The sequence below is a fragment of the Bos mutus genome, chromosome 10 (assembly GCF_027580195.1).
Source record: "Bos mutus isolate GX-2022 chromosome 10, NWIPB_WYAK_1.1, whole genome shotgun sequence".
In the NCBI taxonomy this organism is placed as follows: Eukaryota; Metazoa; Chordata; class Mammalia; order Artiodactyla; family Bovidae; genus Bos; species Bos mutus.
In genome coordinates, this window is record NC_091626.1 from 9,086,368 (window position 1) to 9,110,987 (window position 24,620).

Genomic DNA, 24,620 nt, shown 5'->3' on the forward strand with positions numbered 1-24,620 from the left:
GACCACGTATCTTGTATCTACAGAGGAATCTTCTACTTGCTGAAAGCCCTAAGCTGAAGATGACTAGTACAGGATGGAAAAAAAATTGCTGGCCAAGGTAGCCAATCCACTGAGGCTCTCTAGGTAAAAACTAGATTGGGTTTAACAACAGGTTATATTATTCTTCACAGTTTTTAGGACAACGCTTCATTTTTAAGATCGACTCTAAATGATATTAGTCTGGACAGAAGATTCTTTTAACTTTTTTCTAAAAATAACATACTATTGGGGACTTTCTGTATATCAGAAACTGTACTAAATGCTTCACTTAAGTCGGTTACTTAACCCTCACACCAAGCCTGTGCTGGAATTTCTGTTCTTGGGCCCCGTTTTAGAGGAATAGGAAATCACCCCAGTCACTCAGTGAGTGGTGGCGGTGGCAGGGGAGAGGCAGCCAGCACAGGCCCCCGATTCTTGGCGAATGTGGGGTTGCTTCCACCACCCGGTGCCACCTCTCTCCAGTTCTCTCTTTTCCATCTTCCACATTTCCAGTAACTCATATCCATCCTCTAGGGACAATGGACTCTAGAAAACAATTCAGTAATCAAGAAAAAAAGTACAGCGTGTATTTTTGAAAATCTGCAGACCAAGGCCTACCTCCACAACCTGTGGGTAAGTACCTGCTGCCTGCTCCTCACAGCAGTGCTGCTTCCTCAGTGATCCTTGGCGTGTGTGCGTGTGGGTGTGTGTGTGTTTGGAGAAACTTAAGTTGCAAACAAATCCTCATTTAATTGTCATATTAGCTATGAAGAAAATAGGCCCCTTATGTAATCATAATGGCTGCTTATTCTTGATGAGAGATTATTTATAATTTTTTTATGGAAGTATAGTTGAAAAGTACAATTTTGTGTTTATTTCTGCTGTGCAGCAAAGTGACTCAGTTACACATATATATACATTTAAAAAAAATATTCTTTTTCCATATGGTTTATCCCAGGATATTGAATATAGTTCCCTGTGCTATATACAGATTGTTTATAATAAAACTATCATTTTTTATCACTGTCATATACTTGATGAATTTTTAATGCTGTTCTCTAGATTGAGCAAATTGAGATATATGTTGTCATCTTGGAAAGTATGAAAAATTACCAGGTTTTTCTCTGAAAGGGAGCAGTGTTTTCATCAGTTGTCATCTCATGGTGTGGCTTTTTTGGAGTTAAATTTGGAAGTTATTCTAAGAGTTTAGTATGCAGAGATGTTGGTGTCTCCTTGGGGTTTGTATTTGTTTTCTCTCTTATGGGTAGAAAGAAACTACAGCTGTTGGAGAATGTAGTCTTTGGTGTCAAACCTGTATTTGAACTTGGGCTTTGCCACTTACCAGCTTTTTCATGTGGGATAAATTACTTAACCTCAGTTAAGTTACTTGGGTGACAGTTAATATATCTATAAAATGAGGATATTAGTTTCTACTCACAAGGTTTTAATGAATAAATGAATTAAAAAGAAGTGCTTAGCACAATACCAGCCCATGAAACATGTATAAAGGTTAAAAGTTCTTACTGCCTGTCCATGTTGAAGACTCCCAAGTCTCTGTCACCCAGCTGGTCTTCTCTCCACCGTGTGTTTCTAGCTGTGCATGGGACTTCACGTTGGCAGCCTAGGCTGAACCTTCATGCCTTCACTGTCCCAGTCCCGCTGGCTTCCTGATCTGGGGGAAGGCACCGCGTTCTGCCCAGTGCCCAAACCATCTTAGACTCCTTCCCCTACTCCCTGAACTGCTTCTCATCGCTCCCCAAGCTGCCCCTTCTTTCTCCCTAACGTCTCTTCATCTCATTGTCTTCACTATCTCCTGCCTTCATTCGGGCTTCCTTCTCTTAAGGGTAAAGTTTAGTGGTTTCTCCCAAACATATGCCCATGGTGGACTGCTTGTATAGATACTAGATTTTTCAGGATATTTGACTATAAAAAGTCAAAGAGCTACAAATTATTTGATTGATTTTTCTATTCCATGTGGTTTTACTACTTCCTCTTATTCATTTATGCTTTTATTTACATCCTGTGTATCTAAGCAAAGTGAGCAGGTCATGTCTTAAAAGACTTATCTTGGAGAACTCTCCAGGGTGAGGAGGAAGCTGCAGTGAGGAAGAGAGTAGGGGCACCCGCAGATGGCCACAACTGTGTGACGAGGCAACCGATGGGGTCCTGAAAGGAAGACATTACTGGCTGCTTTGGGAGGAGGCTAGAAATCTGCTTTGAGGCTCTTACCCTTTAGTGTTTGGGAGTTAAAAAAAAAAAAGGTACTGAATTATTGGAAACTGCTGAAATAGCTCCCTTAAAGGAAATGTCCAGGATAGTCAAGACTGTTACTATGTTAAGCAGAGATTTCTAAGGAGAGCTAGGAATGAGTTGAATGCAGTGTGTTCTAGGAAGATCAAGCCATGGAAGATCAAGCTGGTAGCAAAATTGCTAAGTAAGAACTCAGGGTGAAATGTGAAGCACAGGTGTGGGTTGCCCAGCCTGTGCTGAAATATAAAATCAGGGTCCTTTGTCTTGTGGATTAACTTTTGAAAAAGATGTTAATAACATCTGAGAAAGCAACTGAAAATGTCCAATTTCACTTGGATTATTTAGATTGTAATTTGTTTGGAAAAAACTTGCCTTTATTGATTTGGGTAATTTTGTCAGCTTTTAATGTTGATTCCTATTAGAAATCCGGCACATGTCAGGAATGTTAAAATGTCTCGAATGCCTAGAAGCCAAAGCATACAGTAGTTTCAGCTGTCACAGGCCCTAGATCAAGAAAATAAAGCTATTTTTGTATGTTCTAAGTTCTTCACATGATATGGAGAGTTGAATAAGAGTTTATGAAAAGGGTTGTACGTGTCTTGAGTTTGTAAGTGGAGTCCTGTTTCTAGATGAAGCTTTTTATGGGCAGGATTACCTTCAGGAAATGTGGATGTATATTGCTCCATGATTGGCTTTTAATTGTGGTATTCTTGTTGGAAGAGGAGAACGTGTCCTTCAGTTGACTTTTCCCTTGTTGTACACATTTCTTTACATTATAGTCACAATACTTTGAAGTATTTCCATATTTCTTCAAAATTTAGATAACTAAGTAGCATATGAGAGGGTTTTAATTTTTTTTTTCCTATTTATATTTACATCAGTGCTTCTCAGGGGAAGAAATATATACTTCATGTTAAAGCTAACATCAGGTAGGTGTATATGTTATTAGTGAATGGCAGAGTTAAAATACTTGAATATCTTATCACCAGTATCACATATGTTAATGTTTAAAATTTGGTAGATATTTTCTTGATCAGATTATACACATCATATTGAAACAATATAATGAGACTTGAAAGAATGAGAATAAGTTTGCAAAATCTGGTTTAATTCATATCTGGGGAGGGTGGGGAGCATGTGGTGAAAATACATATGCACAGGAACCTAATCAATGCTAGACAAATAATGTATTAGTTTACAATAGGATGACCAGAAATTCGAAGGCTCTGATTTGAGTCCGTCAGCGGTAACACAGTTTTATATTTGGCTCAAGTGGCTGCTGAATAATATCAAGTGGTGCCAAGTTCCTCCAGAGCACCGCATGACCCCCAGCCTTGGAAGGCGCTTCACCACAGTCTCAGAAGAAACCCCAGTCGTGCCCTTCTTGTGCTGCCCCGGTACAAATGCAGGCCTGGGATTTCCAGGGGCCATATGTTATTGCACAGAGAGGTCTGGTCTAAGCAGACCCTTATGGCTAAGAAGGTGTGAGATTAGCCCTTAAATAGTGGTCTAGCATTAACGTGGTCTATCCAAGCAGGTTAAGAAATAGCTCCTTAGTGATTATGTACCAACGACTAGTTATCACGCTAACAGAAAAGGCAACACGGCAGCTTCACATTTCACACGAAAGCCTGGCATCACCTGGGCCCGGCCGGCCAGCCTAACCTTTCACATACGTCTAGTGATTAATTCAGACCCAGGGAAAGGTGATTTCATACCAGTCTTTTCTTCACATAGGTCTGTGTAGCATTAGAATTGTTCTGGGTTAATGACTAGGCCATGAAGGCAAAATGTTTTAACTCTCCTTTGCCAAAACAGAAACAGTCTCTGTTCTGACTCCTGTCCAGTTCCCAAAAAAACAGAACATACATACACCTTTGTTATTGCACATCTCTCACACAGACTCGTGTATGTATAATATATAATATATATTTTAAATATGCTACACACATTAAAAAAAAGGACTATGGCACTTTACAGAATACATGTTTCACAAAGATCATTACACCACAGATGTTTGGTAAGTATACAAAAACCCTTACACAGTTCATGAAGATTGTTGAATTAGCACACAGGTTTAAAGAATCCACAGAATCCAAAGCAAACACTTCTGCCTTCTTGGAGTTCGTTGAGAAGCCCAGCCCCATCACAAAACTTGAAGCACAAATGCAGGCGAAAAATAAATAAGACTTTTTCTGGTAGCAGTGATGGTCCAGGTATATTAGATTTTTAGACTGAGGCAATTATGTGATTGATAGAAATTTATTAGAAAAATAGATGTAGGTCAATGATTGTCTAATTGTTTTCAATCTGTTTCTAACACATTCCTCCCATTCAGTGGTTTTTAAACAGCCATGCAGTTTTCATCTAGGCTAGCAAGATTTTGATATTCCGTTTATCCCAACTGAAGCCTGGCTAAAGGACTTGCAGGTTCAAAAGGCCCACCTTTACCTTTACTCTTTCTCTGCTAGAGAGATTTCATCTGTGCTCTGCCTGACACATCAGTGTTTTAAGTGGTTTTTAGTGGTTTGGGGTTTTGTGTATGTGTGCATGTGCTTTTTTTGGTCTTCTGTGACATTCAGACCAATGAAGTAAACACTGTCAACTGACTTTCTTCTGGCCAAGAGAGGGCACATTTTCACTTATGACTTGTTATTAGAGTGATCTAGGGATATACCTCCACCCCACCGTAGTGGAAAAGCAATCAGTAAAGATGATGGACCTGCTCAGAGGATCCTCTAGGCTTATGACTTTTCTCTGGGAGGAGAGTGAGAGTGTGCAATCAGCATTATAACATAGATTCTCTAAGTTGTATAGAAGGAAAAGTGAATCTTGTGAAAAAAAAAATGTGTATTATTTTTAATCAAGATTATTTGCCTGGTGGAGGGAACTTTATTTTTGGAATTGCCTTTTTTTTTTTTTTTTTAAATTAATTTCCTAGTGTTAAAAAGGGATAAGTATGATGGCATCAGGACTTTGTGCGTCCCTATCCAGCAGGGACAGGAGCCCTGTTCGGTGGCCGCCATCACCTCCTTCTGTGTGATGTCAGACACAGGTCTTGTTTCCCGAGTCCGGAAGGCAGGCTGCCGTGAGCACACGTATTTACCCCTTTGTTTTTCAAAAGAGTCACAGAGGTACACTTTGCTTATTCTCAGTTTTGGTCTAAGAATGGTGAACTCATTAAAGGCTGGTTTCCCCACCCCTACCTCTCCTGCCCTTTAGGTCATAATCTGTGAGATAAAATGGTTTCTGGTCCAGGCTGACGGCCAGACGGGAATAAAACTTCAGTTCTCCATCCCATCTATGTATTAATATAAAGCAATTACTCGTTCTGCAGCAAGGCGTGGTTTTCAGACTCACACAGCTTTAAGATGATTTTACTCAGGGCAGGGTTGTAAGATCTGAATCAGGGTTCTTCTGTGCCTGGTGGCGCTTAGCACACAATACCTCGCCCAAACAAGGTTCATTAGTTATTTGTTAAATTTTCAAAACAAAGCAAGCCCTCAAGTAAGCAGATTCATAAGCCTAAAAAGACCCATACTTTTAATCCTTCCAGAAATTTGGTGGATCCATCCCATTTGCTTAAGTTGTAAGGAAGCGTCTCTGTAGCATCCCGCAATTCTGAAGTTCAGGGTGATACCAGGCTAGGTTCTCTTTGGTCCCTTTGATCATTCCAGGGTAAGGTTGAAGTGATGGCTAATACCATTTTCCTGAATCAGTTATATTGGTGACTTATAGAAACTAGATTAAAAGCCCCTGGATCCTTTTTAATAGTGGTGTTTCATTCTTTCTGTAAACAGTTGTAGGCAGGTGCTAGGAGCTTGGTTGAGCACTCATTTTTGCATGAACCTTCTACTCTATGCTTTCCTGAGAATGAAGCCTTTGCTGTAAACTCACCGGTTAGAGCAATTTAATGATATCTGAGTCTGCATCCAGGACCAACGCCAGTAACTACAGAAACATAACTCCTGTGACCAGCTCCTTGTCATCTGCTGCTGCCGAGGGCGGGAACACGGCTGAGTGCTGCTTAGTTACCGCACAGCGGGGAAAGGTCTCCCCGCAAGGGCTGGGATTCGGGCATGCTCTCTGAGTGAGCCACAGCAGCCTGGAGACCTGGGTCCCTGGAAGGAGGAAACACTGAGGTTTCCCCCGGCAGTCAAAGCGCAGTCCTAGCCCTCGGGGAAAACACGGGATTTCTGGTGGCAGAGGAGACTGGGCCTGTACTGGTGCTACGCCTGGGAAGTGGGGTGACTCTGTCTCCACTAATAGGAGTCTGTCTGTGCTTTTATTCTCATGGTGGGACAGGTCCTCATCCTTTCTCTCCTCAAATTTCTAGACACTCAGAGTTCAGTGGACCCACCTGACTCTGGAGTTCAGCCTAGAGTAAGTCCCACAGTAGAATTCCACACTGTCCCTGCTGACTGCTCAGGTCAGCTAAGCAAGAGGCAGTGTCTTGGTGTGTGCCCTGTGGCGCACGTCATGTCCCCGGTAAATGTACGGTCTTCACTGTGGACCCCAGAGGAGACAGTGTGAAAGAACGAGAGGAAACAAAGCCCCCGCCCCAGAGGCAGAGATGCCCGCGGGCACGCAGCCTGTGCAGGAACACACGTCTAAAACCGCCCGCAGATCCGGCCTGTGGTCCCTTCTGTTACCAGAGAACCTGTTGCTTTCATGTCAGATCATCATCCTTCATTGAGCCTTGGGGGGAGATGGGGTCCGACGGAACGAAACTCCACGTCAGGGCTTGTGTGTGGTTTTCTCGTTCCATCTCTTACGATTTGCACTGTGGCCCTCACGTGCAGTGCTCGGCGTGGCTGGACGCAGCCTGCCGTCGGTCCTGGGAGGCTGTGGAATGTGGCTTCGGTAGGTAAAGGCTAGTTCTTCACTTGACCCAAATGACGGAACCAGAAGTGAAGTGTTTCACAAGGTTACGGTGAGCAAGAAAACGGCGTTGATGTCTCTTCCAAACTAAAGGAGGCAGATGAGGTTTTTCCCCTCTTCGATTTCTTCCTGTACTTTGTCACTGGAGGTGGCGATCTCCGCTTGGGCGGAGAAGACAGCGCAGATGAAGGTGAGCACCGTGCCCCCGATGGCGGTGTAGAAGGCCCAGCCCAGCGAGCAGTCTCCAGGTTTGTAGGCCGACGCGTAGTGTCCGCAGTAGCCTATGGCCTTCTGACAGCCCCAGCCAGCGGGGTAGAGTATCAAGCCCAGGATGAGGAAGAGGCCTGCAGGGCAGAAGAGAGAACAGATGAAAACCCCGTGGAGAGTGAGTGACGGTACTGTCTGTGTGATGGTTATCTGATGTGCCTGCTCTGGCCTGTGGGGTCCGGGCTGCAGTAGCGGAACGATACTGAGTCTGCTTCCAGGACCAGACTCTGCGAGTGTCAGTACTGTTCTGTGCAACTAACTTGGCCTGATCAACATAGTCACTTTATTAGGAATACTTTTAGCCTCGGGGCTTCCCTTATGGAAGCTAGTAAAGAATCCACCTGCAAGGCGGGAGACCTGGGTTCGATTCCTGGGTTGGAAAGATCCAGTATTCTGGCCTGGAGAATTTCATGGACTGTGTAGGCCATGGAGTTGCAAAGAGAGTCGGACACAACTGAGTGACTTTCACTTTAGCCTCGTATGTACGTGTCAGAATGTGAACCCACTAGTAATTTCTCTTCTAGGAAAGCAGGTGACTCTGTTACTACTTCCTCCCATAGGGCTCGTCTTGCAGTAAGGCTGCTGCTGCTGCTGCTAAGTCACTTCAGTCGTGTCCGACTCTGTGTGATCCCACAGACGGCAGCCACCAGGCTCCCCCGTCCCTGGGATTCTCCAGGCAAGAACACTGGAGTGGGTTGCCATTTCCTTCTCCAATGCATGAAATTGAAAAGTGAAAGGGAAGTCACTCAGTCGTGTCTGACTCTTAGCGACCCCATGGACTGCAGCCTACCAGGCTCCTCCATCCATGGGATTTTCCAGGCGAAGTACTGGAGTGGGGTGCCATCACCTTCTCCATGCAGTAAGGCAGAGGTTGGCAAACTAAGGTCAAGCGGGGCCTTGTTTTTGTAAGTAAAGTTTTACTGGCACACAGCTATGCCTGTTCATTTAGGGACTGCCCGTGGCAGTGCAGGAACAGCACAGTGAGCGGGGTGGTACAGGCCCTGCAGCCTGCAAAAATCTAAAATATTTACTGTCTGGCTTTCGGCAGAAAATATGTGAATTCTAAGAGAATTCACAGAGAACAAGAGTCAAATGCAAGAGACCAGATCTTAACTTGGGTGTCATGCTTTAAAGATAAGCCCACGAGGGGTCAGTTTGCTGGCATTCATCAGCAACCAACCTCATACCTAGGACAGTGATTTCTATATTTACATAGACATTCTGAAACCACATGCAAACTTCATGAGAATTTTTTGTCTGATTGCTTTTAAGTAAGTGCAGCTTTGAGTAGACACTAAGAAGCTCTGTTTCCATTCTGCTGATCTCACCACACTGACACACTAAAGGTCCACTATTTTACTATCTCTGCAGCTTTACTGCTCACTGTGCAATCAAGAGTTACCTTCCCTGCCAGCTCGGGGCCGAGGTGGGACAGGGTACCTCGCCTGCTTCACCCTCACACAGCAGAAGCTGCTTATAAGGAAGTCCAGATCCCAAGATGACAAAGAAAACTGAGGGGCCCCAAAGCTAACCCAACGAAACTTTCTTGGTAGAAAGGATGCTGCAAGAAGATGATGGCTTTATTCTGTTGGGTTGGCCAAAAAGCTCATTCGTGTTTTCCCATTCGATGGTATGAAAACCCAAACGAACTTTTTGGCCAATGGTATATGCAGCAGGAAAAGACAGTTTTATTTGAAAAATGGTATCTATATAACCAAGATTATTAATTCATAGACAAAAAGACCTGTGTTTTAGATACACTGGAATAGCAGTTCTATCCTCCTAATTTAAGCTTGACTTTCGATTCTCTTTCCCTACCTTTACCGACCTGGAGAAGGAAACGGCAACCCATTCCAGTATTCTTGCCTGGAGAATCCCATGGACAGAGGAACCTGGTGGGCTACAGTCCATGGGGTCGCAAAAGAGTTGGACGTGACTGAACAACTAACTTAATAATCAGGGGAAAGGCCAGGCTACAAAAAAGTACCCTTGAAAGAATAAAGGACTCTCCATCTGAACAGATGTAACTCAGCTGGGGGGATCTAGGATGACTGAGCTAATTCTTTTGTATCTTTAAGGCCTATGATAAATCCTGATTAATCCCCATCTTGTTCTCTAGGAAACCTCACCCCAGGCACAGGGAACCTGGGAAGTTTCCTCCCTCAGATCAGATCAGATCAGTCGCTCAGTCGTGTCCGACTCTTTGCGACCCCATGAATCGCAGCATGCCAGGCCTCCCTGTCCATCACCAACTCCCGGAGTTCACTCAGACTCATGTCCATCGACTCAGTGATGCCATCCAGCCATCTCATCCTCTGTCATCCCCTTCTCCTCTTGCCCTCAATCCCTCCCAGCATCAGAGTCTTTTCCAATGAGTCAACTCTTCGCATGAGGTGGCCAAAGTACTGGAGTTTCAGCTTTAGCATCATTCCTTCCAAAGAACACCCAGGGCTGATCTCCTTTAGAATGGACTGGTTGGATCTCCTTGCAGTCCAAGGGACTCTCAAGAGTCTTCTCCAACCCCACAGTTCAAAAGCATCAATTCTTCGGCGCTCAGCCTTCTTCACAGTCTAACTCTCACATCCATACATGACCACAGGAAAAACCATAGCCTCGACTAGACGAACCTTTGTTGGCAAAGTAATGTCTCTGCTTTTGAATATGCTATCCAGGTTGGTCATAACTTTCCTTCCAAGGAGTAAGCGTCTTTTAATTTCATGGCTGCAGTCACCATCTGCAGTGATTTTGGAGCCCAGAAAAATAAAGTCTGACACTGTTTCCACTGTTTCTCCATCTATTTCCCAGGAAGTGATGGGACCGGATGCCATGACCTTCGTTTTCTGAATGTTGAGCTTTAAGCCAGCTTTTTCACTCTCCACTTTCACCTTCATCAAGAGGCTTTTTAGTTCCTCTTCACTTTCTGCCATAAGGGTGGTGTCATCTGCATATCTGAGGTTATTGATATTTCTCCCGGCAATCCTGATTCCAGCTTGTGTTTCTTCCAGCCCAGCGTTTCTCATGATGTACTGTGCCTTGACGTACTCCCTTTCCTATTTGGAACCAGTCTGTTGTTCCATGTCCAGTTCTAATTGTTGCTTCCTGACCTGCACACAAATTTCTCAAGAGGCAGATCAGGTGGTCTGGAATTCCCATCTCTTTTAGAATTTTCCACAGTTTCTTGTGATCTACACAGTCAAAGGCTTTGGCATAGTCAATAAAGCAGGAATAGATGTTTTTTTCTGGAACTCTCTTGCTTTTTTGATGATCCAGCAGATGTTGGCAATTTGATCTCTGGTTCCTCTGCCTTTTCTAAAACCACCTTGAACATCAGGAAGTTCACGGTTCACATATTGCTGAAGCCTGGCTTGGAGAATTTTAAGCATTACCTTACTAGCGTGTGAGATGAGTGCAATTGTGTGGTAGTTTGAGCATTCTTTGGCATTGCCTTTCTTTGGGATTGGAATGAAAACTGACCTTTTCCAGTCCTGTGGCCACTGCAGAGTTTTCCAAATTTGCTGGCATATTGAGTGCAGCACTTTCACAGCATCATCTTTCAGGACCTGGAACAGCTCAACTGGAATTCCATCACCTCCACTAGCTTTGTTCGTAGTGATGCTTTCTAAGGCCCACTTGACTTCACATTCCAGGATGTCTGGCTCTAGGTCAGTGATCACAACATCGTGATTATCTGGGTCGTGAAGATCTTTTTTGTACAGTTCTTCTGTGCATTCTTGCCATGTCTTCTTAATATCTTCTGCTTCTGTTAGGTCCATACCATTTCTGTCCTTTATTGAGCCCATCTTTGCATGAAATGTTCCTTTGGTATCTCTGACTTTCTTGAGGAGATCCCTAGTCTTTCCCATTCTGTTGTTTTCCTCTATTTCTTTGCATTGATCGCTGAAGAAGGCTTTCTTATCTCTTCTTGCTGTTCTTTGGAACTCTGCATTCAGATGTTTATATCTTTCCTTTTCTCCTTTGCTTTTTGCCTCTCTTCTTTTCACAGCTATTTGTAAGGCCTCCCCAGACAGCCCTGAGTTACTGCCTTGGGAACAGGAGTACCCCTCACCTTGACCTTTATCAGGATGCAGAGGCATGCAGCCGGGGGCAAGGGAGCATTACCCGCTCTTTCTTTTAAAAGGCCAATGTGTGTGTATTTGAATTGTGGACGTCATTTGTATTACGTGGCTTAAGTCCAGTTAGTAAATGAACGCATGTTAACATGGAGGAGCTAGGGCGAGCAGGACTTGCCGTCACCTAGCAGCTCTGCTGCCCTATGCTGGGCCCTGGCTTATTGTTCGGTGCTCAGTTGCGTCTGACTCTTTGCAGGATGCACAGTGACATGGCTATCGATCAGATCCTTCCGGGAAATCTTCTAATATCATCAGACCCCTTTTTTTTTCAGCACAGACAGGTATATTTACCCCTGTACTTCTCCTGAGCTGTTCCCTGACTGGTAGCTCAGGTGAGGTTCCTCAAGTGCTTCAGGCCTACTTAAAATCCTGTGGTTGCTATTGGCCAATCCATCTGTGAACAGCAGGGAGTCTATCATAAAAGGGTGCCATGCTTAAGAGTCTTTTGAAAGCCCCAGCTTGATTATAAGCTCACAGGGCAGTCCGCACAGGTGGGTGACAGGAAGTGGCTTTGGTACATCTGTGAGCCCCCCAGTGCACATGACGTGTGTTCCCACCTGGGCGGCCTGGCTGCGAGGATTCTGCTCCTTGCACACAACAGAGCCGAATGGAGCATGATCAGTGCCATGAACACACACGACTGTCTGAGCGCGAGAGAAAACCGCCGGCCTTCAGGTGAGCAAGAAGAGACGTTTGTCATCCCTCTAGGTATTTAGAAAAGACTCTTCTACCAAAGCAATTCCAGAAAGCTTCGTGATTCAGGTGGCCACACAGGCTCCTCACTTCCCAAGGTCCTGACTCCCCACTACTCCTGGGGCACTGGTCCCCAGGCGCTAACAAGTGTCCCCTAGTCACAGCCACCAGCCCAGCAGGTTCTTTTTGCCTCCAGGTAAAGTTCTCAAGAAGCCCGTAAAGGCTTCCCAGCTCTGAGTAAAGTCCACAGCCCTGCAGTCCTCTGTGTCAGCTCTGTCGCCCACCTCTCTCGCCCCCGCTGTCTGCTCCAGCCTTTGCTCTCGCCATGCTCCCCTCGGATGATGCCGCCTCGTCTTCAGGTCCCACCTACTCACAGTTTCAACCGCCTCCCTTCCCCTGACTTGATATCCCCGTTCCCTGCTTCGGTATGTTTCCGTATCATTTCTTTTTTTTAAATTTAAATTTATTTTAATTGGAGGCTAATTACAATATTGTATTGGTTTTGCCACACATCAACATGAATCCTCCATGGGGGTACACGTGTTGCCCATCCTGAACCCCCCTCCCACCCCGTACCATCCCTCTGGGTCATCCCAGTGCACCAGCCCGAGCATCCTGTATCGAACTTGGTAACAATCTATTACCTTGTCATATGAAACTATTTGTCCATTTTTTTTAACCTATAAAAATGGTGGTTTCATGCTGCTCAACCTGATACTTCACTTATTTTGACTGTTAATCCATCTCCATTCTAAACTAAGCTCCAGAAGGGCAGGACATCTGATTTACTACTAGAAAGCCAGGGTTCAGAACGGTGCCTGCCACAGAGTAGACTCTTAATAAAACGTTATTAATGTCAGGGCAGCTTGTTCTGCAATAGAGTTTTTCTGAACCACAGTGCCCTGGAGGAGAAAGAGTAACGTAACTCTGGCAGATGCCAGTCAACAAGAATGAACCACCCCACCAGGAAAAGAGATGCAGCCTCTTGATGGGTTGGCTTCCCCTGTCACACTGCCCGTCTGAGGCCTGTGAACCCCAGGGGCTAGAAGTAGACATGTGCCTCAGAGTCCACATGAACTTGATGATACCAGCTACGGAGACAGAATGGGCACATCAGACCACAGGCAAGACACGCTGTAAGACATACACCAAGTCTGTGGCAAATGTGGCGTGGCTCCCCTCATCTGCGTTTGGAGTGCCCCAGGGACCGCTGGCGAGGTGTGCTCTGGACTGAGTTTCACATAAGAGCCACGCAGACACTGGTCTCTCCCTTGGAAGTATTAAAGCAGCAGCTCCTGCAGCGAGGCCAGCCCGTCCCTGGGGCCTTTCCATCCCCTTGCTTTTTACTACATCAACCTTCAGCGTGTGCATGGGTTTGGAGGGTGACAGAGAAAACAGACTAGGCCAGCGGGCATCTGCTTTTCTTCTGACTGGCCTCTCTTCCTGGGGCCTGGCTGACCTGCAGCAGGCCCAGCTGGGAGGGGGAGGAAAGGCATCGAGGATGCTGGTGGACAACTGCTCAAGACAGCAGCCACGGCTCCAGGAAACCTGGCAGTGGAGAGGGCTGGTAGCCCCTGCGGCAGCTCCACTCGGGGGGTGGCACCCAAGTAGGTACGATTCTCCCCAGCCTTGAGAGATACCCTCCCCCTTGCAGCCCGTCTTTTCTCTAACAGCCTCAGTTCCTTGTGCCAGGAAGACTAGAAGGTGCCAGCATATGCTCACCATGGGGTCACTGGAGGGTGATTCAGCCTTATCTGGGGAAGAAAGACATTAACGGAAGTGATGGCCAGTCACTTGGACTGCCTTGCAGATGCTACCCCAGCCCAAGTTAGAGACAGTCCTGACAGTTTACTGAAGCCCACCATAGGATGCTGGCTGTCATGGGTACCAGCAGTCACAATGCAACATCCACTGTGTCCCTGTGGCATTTTAGTAAGAGTTTCCCTGGCCTGGAAGGAGCTTTCAGACTCAACCTGGACACCCAGCAGTTCTAGCCTGCTACAGAGAAATCTTAGTCTGTAGGGGACATACACACACGGCTCTGGTTTAACTCAAATAATTAGACTCCATGAGCTCTAAAAAGAGAGGGTGGGAGCTGGGTCTCCTGGCTGAGTTTCCAGTGCCTAAAACAAAGAAGGTGCTAAAAAAGAAAATGAATGAAGCACGCTGGGAAAAGTAAAGCCATAGTCTTCCTGATCAACAGCACTGACTATGATTAGACCAGCCACAAAATTATGTATCTTAGGGAATTTTCTTAATGCTGCCCTGAAATCAAATAATATGTTACCAAATATAAGTGTCAATCAAATCCCTTAGGTAGGCGGGGAGCCTCCATAATCCTGCCAAGCCCCCAATTTTGGAAAGACCAGCAGCTGCTGAATACAATAAAATAATAATGTTTTACTTGGTCTGAAGATGGCCACCTCCAGCTTTAAGAGTAGGGGATGCTATTGAAACGGGGGAGCCGAGTCTGCACCGCCGCTCACAGCCGGTGAGGGAAGCGTGGGGAAGGCTGTGCAGTGACCTCCCAGTCTCCCTGCTGTGTCGGTGCCAGCCCTCCTGCGGCTCTGTCACGGGACCACCACCTGCTTGCCGAGGGACGGACTCCAGGCGGCCTGCCTTTTGTGGGTCGCCCACTGCCTGTCCAGAAGGAGGCCCTCTTCCCTGGCCCACCAAGGGAGAACTAGCACTAACGCACTCGTTACTCTGCGGAACAGCAAGCGCGTCTTTGGCCATCATATTCCTGTTTCCTCCTCAGACAGGCTTCCAGACTAAACAGTAAAGACCGACTAGACCTCAGTTGGCAAAGAAAAATTTCTAAGGACAGGAAGGAAAGACGGCCGTCTGTTACGGCTACCGGCAGTCTGGAGAAGCCCCCAGGAAATGATGCCCACTCAGCCAGCACTAGGTTGTAACGTGCTCATTCTAAAGCTGTGAAATATCCTAGGATCTCTGGAGAGCTCACAGCAGACAGGGCCTAGCAGACATAGCATCATTCAATAGATGTGGGCTCCAACTAGGTCATCCTGGGGAGTGCCCACTCCCCAAGCAAGGGGTGTCACTCATGCTGACCCCTTGGGCACTCATCCACCTGGAAATACCCCCCACTCCCCGCGTCCCGGCTCACGTGTTACCTGTGTGACATCTGTCGCCACTGCTGCCAGAATGTTATTCTCTGTGTTCCCACTGCCGTGTACACCCTTCTTCAGCTCGTCAGTGTGTTACTTTTGTGTATTTATTCAGCTCAATGTACTGAGCTGCCTAGTAAGTAGCAGGCTTTATCCTCAGCCCTGGGACAGAGTAATGCCCTAGCAGGACTCTGAGCCCCTTGAGGGCAGAAAGGCTGGCTCCTTCTGGATTTCTGCCACAATTTTATCTCTGCATTTACCATAAACCTCTGATGCATGTGTCACAGTTAACTTTGGGTAACAGAGGTCAAGAGTTCAACTTATTTCTGGCTTTCAAACAGCCACTGACTCATTTAAGAACCTAGCAGGAAACCATCTAACTATCAAACATTCCTTTCCCATTCAACACAGCTAAAAAAAAAAAAAACCAAAACCCCACCTGGTGACGTTTATCCCTACCAGGTCTACCCTGTGACTCAAACTGAATGCTGGTCTGTTGAGCGAGCGTCTCTCACTGGGCACATTGCCAGGAGGCAACCCCTGCCCCTTCACCTCATGCCCAGGCGGGCATCTCTATAACAAGACGAATCAGACAGGAGAATGACTAGCTCCCGGCATCCCAACTCCACTCTGGGACACACCTCAGAGAGCATTCCAGGCTCACTGGGAGTGACAGCTTCAGTCCACAAGTTCTGACAACGTTGGATTAAAGGAAAACCAAGGTGGGAAGGCCTGCTGACTTCCCCTTCTCGGTTCCTCCTCACCTTTCCAGTCTCTGAACACTGGAGGGCCCAAGGCCTGGTCTTCCATCCTCTACATTCTCCTTGCTGATCACACTTGATCCCACAGCTTTAGGTACTGCCTCTGGGCTGACATCTCCTGAACCCTGATCTTAACTTTAGCTCCAGAGTTGCATATCCAACTGCCCACTTGATCTCCACTTGGATGTCTAACAAGATACTTGAAAACTATGTCCAAACCTAACTCTTGATTCCTGTTCCCCACTTCAAAACCCGGTCTTTGTCCCATGGGCTTCATCTCAGTAAACGGGAGTCCCATTCCAGAGCTGCTGAGGTAAAAAATCTTCGGATCATCTCTGACACCTGCCCTTCTCCTCGAGCCCACTTTCCTCCACTGGCAGAGCCTGCTGGCCTTCATTCTAGCTGTTCCTTGGCCAGGAGAGCGCTGCTTCTTGACTGCCCATATGGCTAACTCCTGCATCTCCTTAAAGGTCTTGGGTTGAATCTCTTCTCACTGAATCCTGCCCTGAGACCCTATTTAATACTGCAGTTTACCCCCACCCCCCGTCACCCCAGCACACCCAGCCTGTCTTGCCCTGGCTTTTTGTTCGTTCCTTCCATAGCACCCGTCACTTTTTAATATACTATATAATTATTTGTTTGTTGTCTGTCACCAGCAGCTTGAATGTAAAGCCCATGAGGACAGAGAACTTGGTGCAGTTTATTCTTTATGGGTCCCAACTGCCTGGAGCAATGTCTGACATGTAATAGGCATTCAGTAAATATTTGTTGGATGAATGAAAAGATAGAGTGCTGTGATGTAGATTTGTTACATTTTAAAATGAAGCCATTTTAAGTTCTTGCCACGCTTTTAAAATGGTTGCAGGAAAAGCTTCATTCAATAACATGAATCCTAGGGGTTGGCAATTCTGGCTAACAGCACACCAGCCACATGTACTAATGAAACACATGGAGGGACCAAATCATGAGACTGCATGTGCTGAAAATCTCCTTTCTGGCTACAAAAAAATAGATCTCTATTGGGAGATCCCATAAAAAAAAAGCAGTAAATCAATTAAGTGTGATAAGTCTTCAGTAATCTAGATCATTTAGCCTCAAAACTCTGAAACTGTTACCAACTATGCTTGGCTGCAGCCACGACCTGTACAGATGCGCTGAGGCTGACTGTGGGCACTGCCCAGGGTGCCAGCAGGGAGCAGAGGAGCAGTGCAGGGGTAAACCCGGAGAAGTTCGGCAAGACGGCAGGTGGCGGTGGGGGACGAGGGGAGACGAGGAGGGCGGGGGACCACGCAGCTTGCAGAAGCAATAAGGTAGTGTCCAGCAGCGCGAGCCCAGAGAATGGAGAGGCCAACAGAAAGTGCTGGCACCGAAGGCGGGAAGGTAGACTTGCTGACGGTCCAGGAGGACACCCACTCCGGCCCTGAGGGTGGTGTCACAGGTCAACCTCCGATGGAGTCGGGGCAGGCAGTTGGGGAAGGGAGGAGATGATGCCCTGCTCCTGCGAGGAATAACACATGTACTTATGTGGCTCTAAGTCTGTGACCACCATGCGGCCCAACAGTTGACATACAGAGTGACACACGACAGCCCTAGGCCTGCTAGTTAACAGTTAACATTGGTCTGTATGCTTACCTCTCCTTTCTGTCTAACTTCCCATTTTTTCCAAAGTCATCTTCCATGCTGACAGCTGGAAGTCATTTTGGCAGTCGCTAATAGCTATCTGAAAGTCACCCACTGTTGTTAGCTGGGGATCTTTTCACTTGCATAACACCCCAAGGCACACTGTCCGGTACTAAGGCTGCTTGGAGGAGCGCACCGTGTCAGACCATCCAGTTCCCCACCCACCGAGTCTGCCATCTAGCTCTTCTCTTCCCAGAGATGACCACCTGAAACGGTCTGCTCCTCATGTGCAGGGACTCTGCAGACACCCCGCAGTCATGTCTCCACAGTCACCAAGGCAAGGCTGAACTAGGTCCCTTACACTCTGTTTTAAAAGAGGCAGCTCAATTTCGTGGGTAAAATGTTTAAATAAGTAAATGGTTAACCATCTACCTGGACAACGAAAGTAAAAAACAGGACTCTTCCTGTGACATAACATGCATTTGTCCCATAAAAGAAGAGCACTGGTCCCAAGTCCCCTGGATGCCTCCAAGTACAAACTTTTGGCTGAGATGAACTCCCGCTGGAGCATAAACCGGAGAGCAGGGAGGAGTGTATTCTGCTCCCTGGCTTCTGTCTCCACGTCCCCTTCAAACTCACACTCAGTGCCCGTGACACAGCCCCTTTCTCACACTATGCTGCTGACCAGCTTCACAGGTCATCTGTGATTCCCATTTCCTTTCTAGTCTTCTCATATTTGGAAGAACCTTTTGGAAAGATCTGCTATGGTAAAAATGGTAGATTCCAAACAAAGATGACATGGAGTTTAAGCTGTAAACACCCTCCCTCTATTTTCCACATTTGCAACTAATACTTTAAAGGTGGAGCTTTATACAGGTGATTAGAACCCCTTAAAGATTGGAATGGTAACTGTTAGAGTAACTGTGAAAGAAAGTAAAGTGAAAGTGAAGTCGCTCAGTTGTGTCTGACTCTTTGTGACCCCATGGACTGTAGCCTACCAGGCTTCTCTGTCCATGGGATTTTCCAGGCAAGAGTACCAGAGTGGGCTGCCATTTCCTTCTCCAGGGGATCTTCCCGACCCAGGGATTGAACCCAGGTCTCCCGCATTGCAGGCAGACGCTTTACCCTCTGAGCCACCAGGGAAGCTATGCAACTGTGTTGCCACCGTAGTGACTATGGCAGCAGTTAATACTCACTGAGCAGTACAAAGTGCCAGGCACCAGCTGAGCCCATTACAATATAACTCCTTTAGTCCTTGAGAGAATCTGGGAAGGTTGGTACTATTAATGTCATCATCTGACAGATGAGGAAACCAAGGCACAGAGGGATTAAATAAGGTTACACTGCTAATCAATGGTGGAGCTGGGACTCAGATCCAGGCGGCAGGGCTCCGTGGCCCACTCCGGAGCCATCACCCTCAGCCGCTGCTTTACTGAGAACCCTGTCCAACTGAGGAGGGGAGGTTGCTGAATCCTCAAAAGCCGGCTTGCTTACACCCATGAAACATTCAGGAGCACATGACAAGCGCTTATCAAGTGGAAACACCACAGGCCTGCTGTCTAGGGCTGACGGGGAGGGGAAGGCTTGCCTCGTGTCAGGCTGGCTGACCTGACAACCCTACAGCAAGACGGCAACAAGATAAAGGATGTCCATCCACTCCTTGTCTTACACTGCAATCTGAGTGTCATCAGCCTCCTTATTGCAATATAGATGCCACCTTGGAATGGCTGTCATTGGCCAAAAAAAAAAAACAAAACACTTCTAGAAAGAAAACCTATGAAAAGGTCAAAGCAGCATGGTGTTCACTATGATGCCCTCTCCTGCAGAATCTGTGTGAGCAGAAAAGTGGAAATAAAGCACAAAACCCATCAGACGAGAGGGAGAAAACGGAAGCTGTATAAACGGAAGCTGTATAGCCTGCTTACATTTCAGTCTTCGCTCTTAGAGTCTGTGTGCTTGGGAGCTATCTGAAACTGCACATCCATCTAGAACACTAATGCCATCCACATAGTGATCCACAAAAAACCACGTCCTATGAGCCTTCCAGCAGAGACACTCAGCTGATTAGACAAAGCCGAGCACCAAGAGTGTGCTCAGACAGCCTCCAAATGACATCCTTGCTTGTGCATCTCCCCTCCTCCAAGTAGCCCTTCTTAATTCACGGAACAGAGCTGAGGAGCTCTGGCTTGACCCCCTAACCCTGAACCCTCGCACCACTACCTACCTACACGCAGCAGGTTCAGTTAATCCTGTGTTAACAAGAGACCTGCTTTGTCCCAGTGTCTGCATTCAGGGAGTGCTGCTCTCAATCTAACGCATCAGGCTTTCATTCGAAGTCTTGCTTACGACAACTACAGACACCGGGACAGGCCCCCCGGGCTCCGCCGCCCAAGGAGAACTCAGGTCCTTGCCTCCCAGCCCCAGCACTAAGCTAGCGGTGCTACCCCGGCCTGCGTGAGTTCTCCAGGTGCCCGGACACTGTCCTCCGCACCAAAATGCCCCTTAGCCATTCAGAGCCAGGGCTCTCCAAGCAGCATTCACACACTGGTGTGATACAACAAAGCGTTAGCCATCCCACCAATCGAGGCCTTCTGCCTGTGAATGCCCCTTGGGTGAGTCTCGACTTTGAAAATCACGTTGCCCACTAAGGCTTTTCAATTTTTCAATGACAATTTATTCTGTAAAGCCCAAACAGAACTTGGTCTTAGTGACAGCCAGCTCTGAAATGATTCTTACTGGTTCTTTGGATGATGACCGCATTAATGACTATTTATGCTCTAGCTGTCTAGGAGGGCAGAGTTCATGCTAGGATTGAGACTTAGCAGCATTTACTACAACCTTTACTCTTTCAAAATCCCAAGAAACTCATGGTTTCTAGCACAGATTAGTGAACACAGAATAGACTCTGTTTCTGTCAGTGAACAACAGTTATTGAGCATCTAGTGTGTATGTACCCAGGCCTCATTCCTTGCTCATATTCTAGAAGAGTCGTTCCCACACTTTAGGACTTCGGACAGTAACACAAGAGCCATAAAAGTTACTGGGAGTCAGTATTTCTCTGTTGCGAACATAAAGACACTAAAAATACCACTGTCTCCTCTTATTATCATTTCACGAAAAAAGGCATTTTAACAAGAAAGGGTAAAGGATGCAACCTAAGAATAAAGGACAGGTCTTTAAGTTGAACACATATAGCACTATGAAATCTTACAACACCATCCTCAGTTTTCTCTTTTTTGTTGATGACTAGCCTGGAGAATCCCAGGGACAGGGGAGCCTCGTGGGCTGCCGTCTATGGGGTCGCACAGAGTCGGACACGACTGAAGCAACTTAGCAGCAGCAGCAGCAGCAGCAGAAACTAAAAACTGTCACTTGCCATCTGCCTCTACAAGGATGAAGTCACAACCACGGCAGCTGCTAACTTCAACACCCTCTGACAAGAGTTCAGGGTGCAGGTTGGGAACGAAGCACTCTGTGATATTTTCAGGAGATTTGATGGGCCCCAATTCCTGTATCCCTTATCTAGAAAAGCAGTAAATTCACTAACAGAGACATCTGCTCCCTATGACTAGTAGTGACCTTCACCAGACGAGCAGCAACCTTGTGCAAAAATGTGTGCTGGCCCGCACACAGCCCACTGCACCAAAATCACGAATGCTGACCTTCCCCTGCCTCTGTGGAGCAGTTCCTCAGAGCTCTCTGAGGTGCTGTCTCCTAGGCTATAGCCCTCATTTTACCGCAAATAAGCTTAATTCACACTGTGCATTGTTTTTATTTTTTTTAATTGACAAAACCTTAGCAGAGTGGACTGGCATTTGTTCCAAGGCAGTGAGAGGCTGCGAGGGTGTGTGTCTGTGTGTGTGTAGCTGTGTGTGTTTGAGAAAGAGAGAGGCAGGTCTGAGTTAGGATGGGGACACCTCTCTGAAAAGCCCGATTGTTGACTGCACAAATAAAAAGGTAGAGTGTAAAGAGGCTCTGAATTCCATCGCTTTGGCATTTAGAATATAAACCTGTTTTCACTGCATCTCATTTTAAAGTTTCAAGACTGGACCCAACTTTGACATTTAATAACTCTGCTCTGAAGGCCAGATCAGAAATAAGAGGTCAGAGGGTTCACTAGTAATGAAAAGGGTTTTCAGCTGATAACCACAGTGTCTTAGAGTAGATGATACCTACATGTTATTTTAGTATATGATCAATAACGTTAGAGGCTTTTAACCAACAAGATTTTCTGATGGGAAGGAGAGAACAATTGAAGGATCGGGTGTCAGTAATTTTTTACTTAAAGCTTCTGTTAATGCTTACACCATCTCCCTGGAGGAGTCTAGTAGGGCACTTGTTTTCTACTAAAAACACTTCCATGGAATTATAATTGGCAAGAAAAATATTCTTCTAGGGTCGGGGGTGGAGAACGGATGACAGAGCAATAAAGAGAATTCTCTGGAAGACAATCAGAGCATAGTTGTCATAAAAAGACCTTGCAGCCAAGCCCCCCGCAGAGGAAGTTTCTTCTATAATTACTCAAAATTAATGACCATCAGTTAAGAGTTGTCAAATGCCCCTATGTGGTGAAATATGTGGTGAAATAAATATGTGGTGAAACAATCCATGAGAAAGATGCAGTTTCTCCCACACTGAAGCCTCCCTAAGCCGCCTTCAGCAATGATTCACGCTTATATGCAAATTACTTCATTGGTAGTTTCTAAAGCCTTAACTTTTACTGTTAAAATGCAGCCCAGCAAAGTAATTTACTGAGATTATTCCTTCCCATGAGTTAGTGATAATATTTTACCTTGCATTCCAAGTGAGGTGTTTCCTAAACTGTGTCTATGTAACTGGAAGAACTTCATAAAATATTTCTTGATAAATTATTCATCCAACATGTAGGATTAGAAACAGCTACTATTTGACTATAACCAAAATACACTTATAACTTAAAATAAGCTGCCACAAAAAATAAAATGCAGTTTATAGCAGAATACAAGAGACTATAAAAATGTAGTTATTGAGCTCTGAAATTTTCAGGACAGTAAGTAAATTTCTTGTCTACTAAAGATTCTGGGGGTCCAGATAATGTTAAATAATCCCTGCAACCAAGCAGGTGCTATCTTTTCAACACTAGGGCCCTGATGTTGGTCTCTAAACCCTGAACACATATAGCCACTAAGTATTTTGGTTTGAAGTTTTTAATATTGAATTGTTTCTCAATGTGTGTGGTTTAGGTTTCATCTGTACTAGGAGCTATCTTTGAAAAAAAAAAAAAAAAAAGATTGTGGATTGTGGGCCAGTTAGTAAAACCACTGGGAAGCCTCTATACAACATCCAAACTCATAACTGTGCTGTGCCTGAGCACAGAGAAGTCTTCAGAGGAGATGCAGATTACTTCTGCAGTGACATCAGACCTTAGAACATCACCACTGTTGCATCAAGCTTTTAGAACAGTGCCTGAACCACTTGTGTAAATATTCAGAGTCATACTTAAGTGATGATTTGTTACTGGAATTGGAACACAGATCGCCATAGCTCACAAGATTATTTGTCCACAATTAAGTGGTTACCATAGCAAAATACTTCATTTGCGTATCAACTGCATATTCTATCTGAATTTTAAGAGAGTTTGCGATTTTCTTCTAGCGTTCCCAACTGATTCTTCAAATTAATACCTGTTTGGTCCACTTGCTCTTAGGCAGTAGTTTTTCCTCTAATGATACAGTTGAACGCTTTTCTTCCCTTTATATGTGATGATATTTTTTGTTTGCTTTTCTAGGGTACAGCTTCTGAAGCAATGACTCTCTAATATGGCTTGGGAGCAGAGAAACTCAAGAAATTGTAGACCTGAGTCTAGAGGTCTTTGTATTTAGCAGGCATTTAATAAAAGATCCTTGAATTGAAATTTAATTCCGGCCTGTCCTTTAACATTTTAACATTTCCTCAAGGTGGGTGAATCATTACATGTGGTCCTCTTAAAATGACTCAGATATAGAAGGGTTAGACCCCACTTCCGGTGGAGGCATTCTGACTGGAGAGCCAGCAATTCAGAGCCTCCTTTTGACAGCCAGATCTACTGGGGCCTCGTTCTCAGGAGGAGAAGCAGGGGATGCTCCCTTGACTTCCTTCATGCCTTTTCTGTGACGATGTCTTAAAGTCAGGCAGTCAAGGTCACACTACCTTCTCGGAGAAAAGCAGGTGAAAAGCGGCTTTGAAGACAGTCAGGGATCTCTTCCCCTCTTCCCAAGCCCTTGTTCTTATCTCTCTCCTCGCCAGTGACTGACTTGGTCTCTGGGAGTGAACAGGTAGGGCAGGGCATACATCAGAATGGATGCTGCAGTCAGGTTGAGTCATGGGTATCTTCCTGATGCTAAGGTTAGCGTTCACCCTGTGAAAAACCGCAGTGAGAATGCCAAGCCCTGGACAGCAATCACGGCATATCTCATATGACAACCCCAGCCTCCTCACGCAGGCCGGACTACACCAAAGCCACTCTCCAATCAGCACGGACAAAACCCGCCGCTTGTCTTCTGAGATGCTTCTTTTACTCCTTTCCCATCTTTTTTTATATTGTCCTCCTTCCCCCTCAATCATGGCTCACCTCCAGGGAAACTGAACCCGCGCAGCAGGCCCGGAGCTCCCACGGCAGGGAGCGATGCCCGCGTGTACGGTCCCACAGCCAGCCATCCAGCCGGACGGGTGGGCAGCTTGCTGGGGCCATCCTGCTGGGCTGAAATGGGTGCAGGCAGAGGGCTACAGGGACTGCAAAGCGGGAGAGCCAACAAGACACGAAGCAGCAGAGAGCCTGTGAAGGGAACCTGAAGCCAGCAGGCAGCTCCTGAGCTCGTCACGCCTTGTAGCCACCCCAGGGGAGCAGCCCAGGC

At 46.1% G+C, this 24,620-nt stretch overlaps 2 protein-coding genes across 8 annotated transcripts in view; one reads left to right on the forward strand and one right to left on the reverse strand.

Moving 5' to 3' along the window:
* The window catches only part of SCAMP1 (secretory carrier membrane protein 1), a 151,560-nt gene extending 127,905 nt beyond the window's left edge, over window positions 1–23,655 (forward strand). For 2 of the 3 annotated variants that reach the window (XM_070377255.1, XM_005899713.2), the window contains exons 10-11: window positions 553–651; window positions 23,516–23,654. In XM_070377255.1, coding sequence (XP_070233356.1) covers window positions 553–614 — 62 coding nt within the window. In that variant the 3' untranslated portion in view covers window positions 615–651; window positions 23,516–23,654. Of the gene's footprint in view, window positions 1–552; window positions 652–23,515 lie in introns of all 3 variants that reach the window. The other variant, XM_070377254.1, reaches the window with a different exon arrangement.
* Window positions 3,356–24,620, reverse strand: part of LHFPL2 (LHFPL tetraspan subfamily member 2) — a 174,459-nt gene continuing 153,194 nt past the window's right edge. For all 5 annotated transcript variants that reach the window (XM_070377257.1, XM_070377258.1, XM_070377260.1 and 2 more), the window contains one exon: window positions 3,356–7,493. In XM_070377257.1, the coding sequence (XP_070233358.1) occupies window positions 7,237–7,493 (257 nt within the window). In that variant the 3' untranslated portion in view covers window positions 3,356–7,236. The remainder of the gene's footprint in view (window positions 7,494–24,620) is intronic.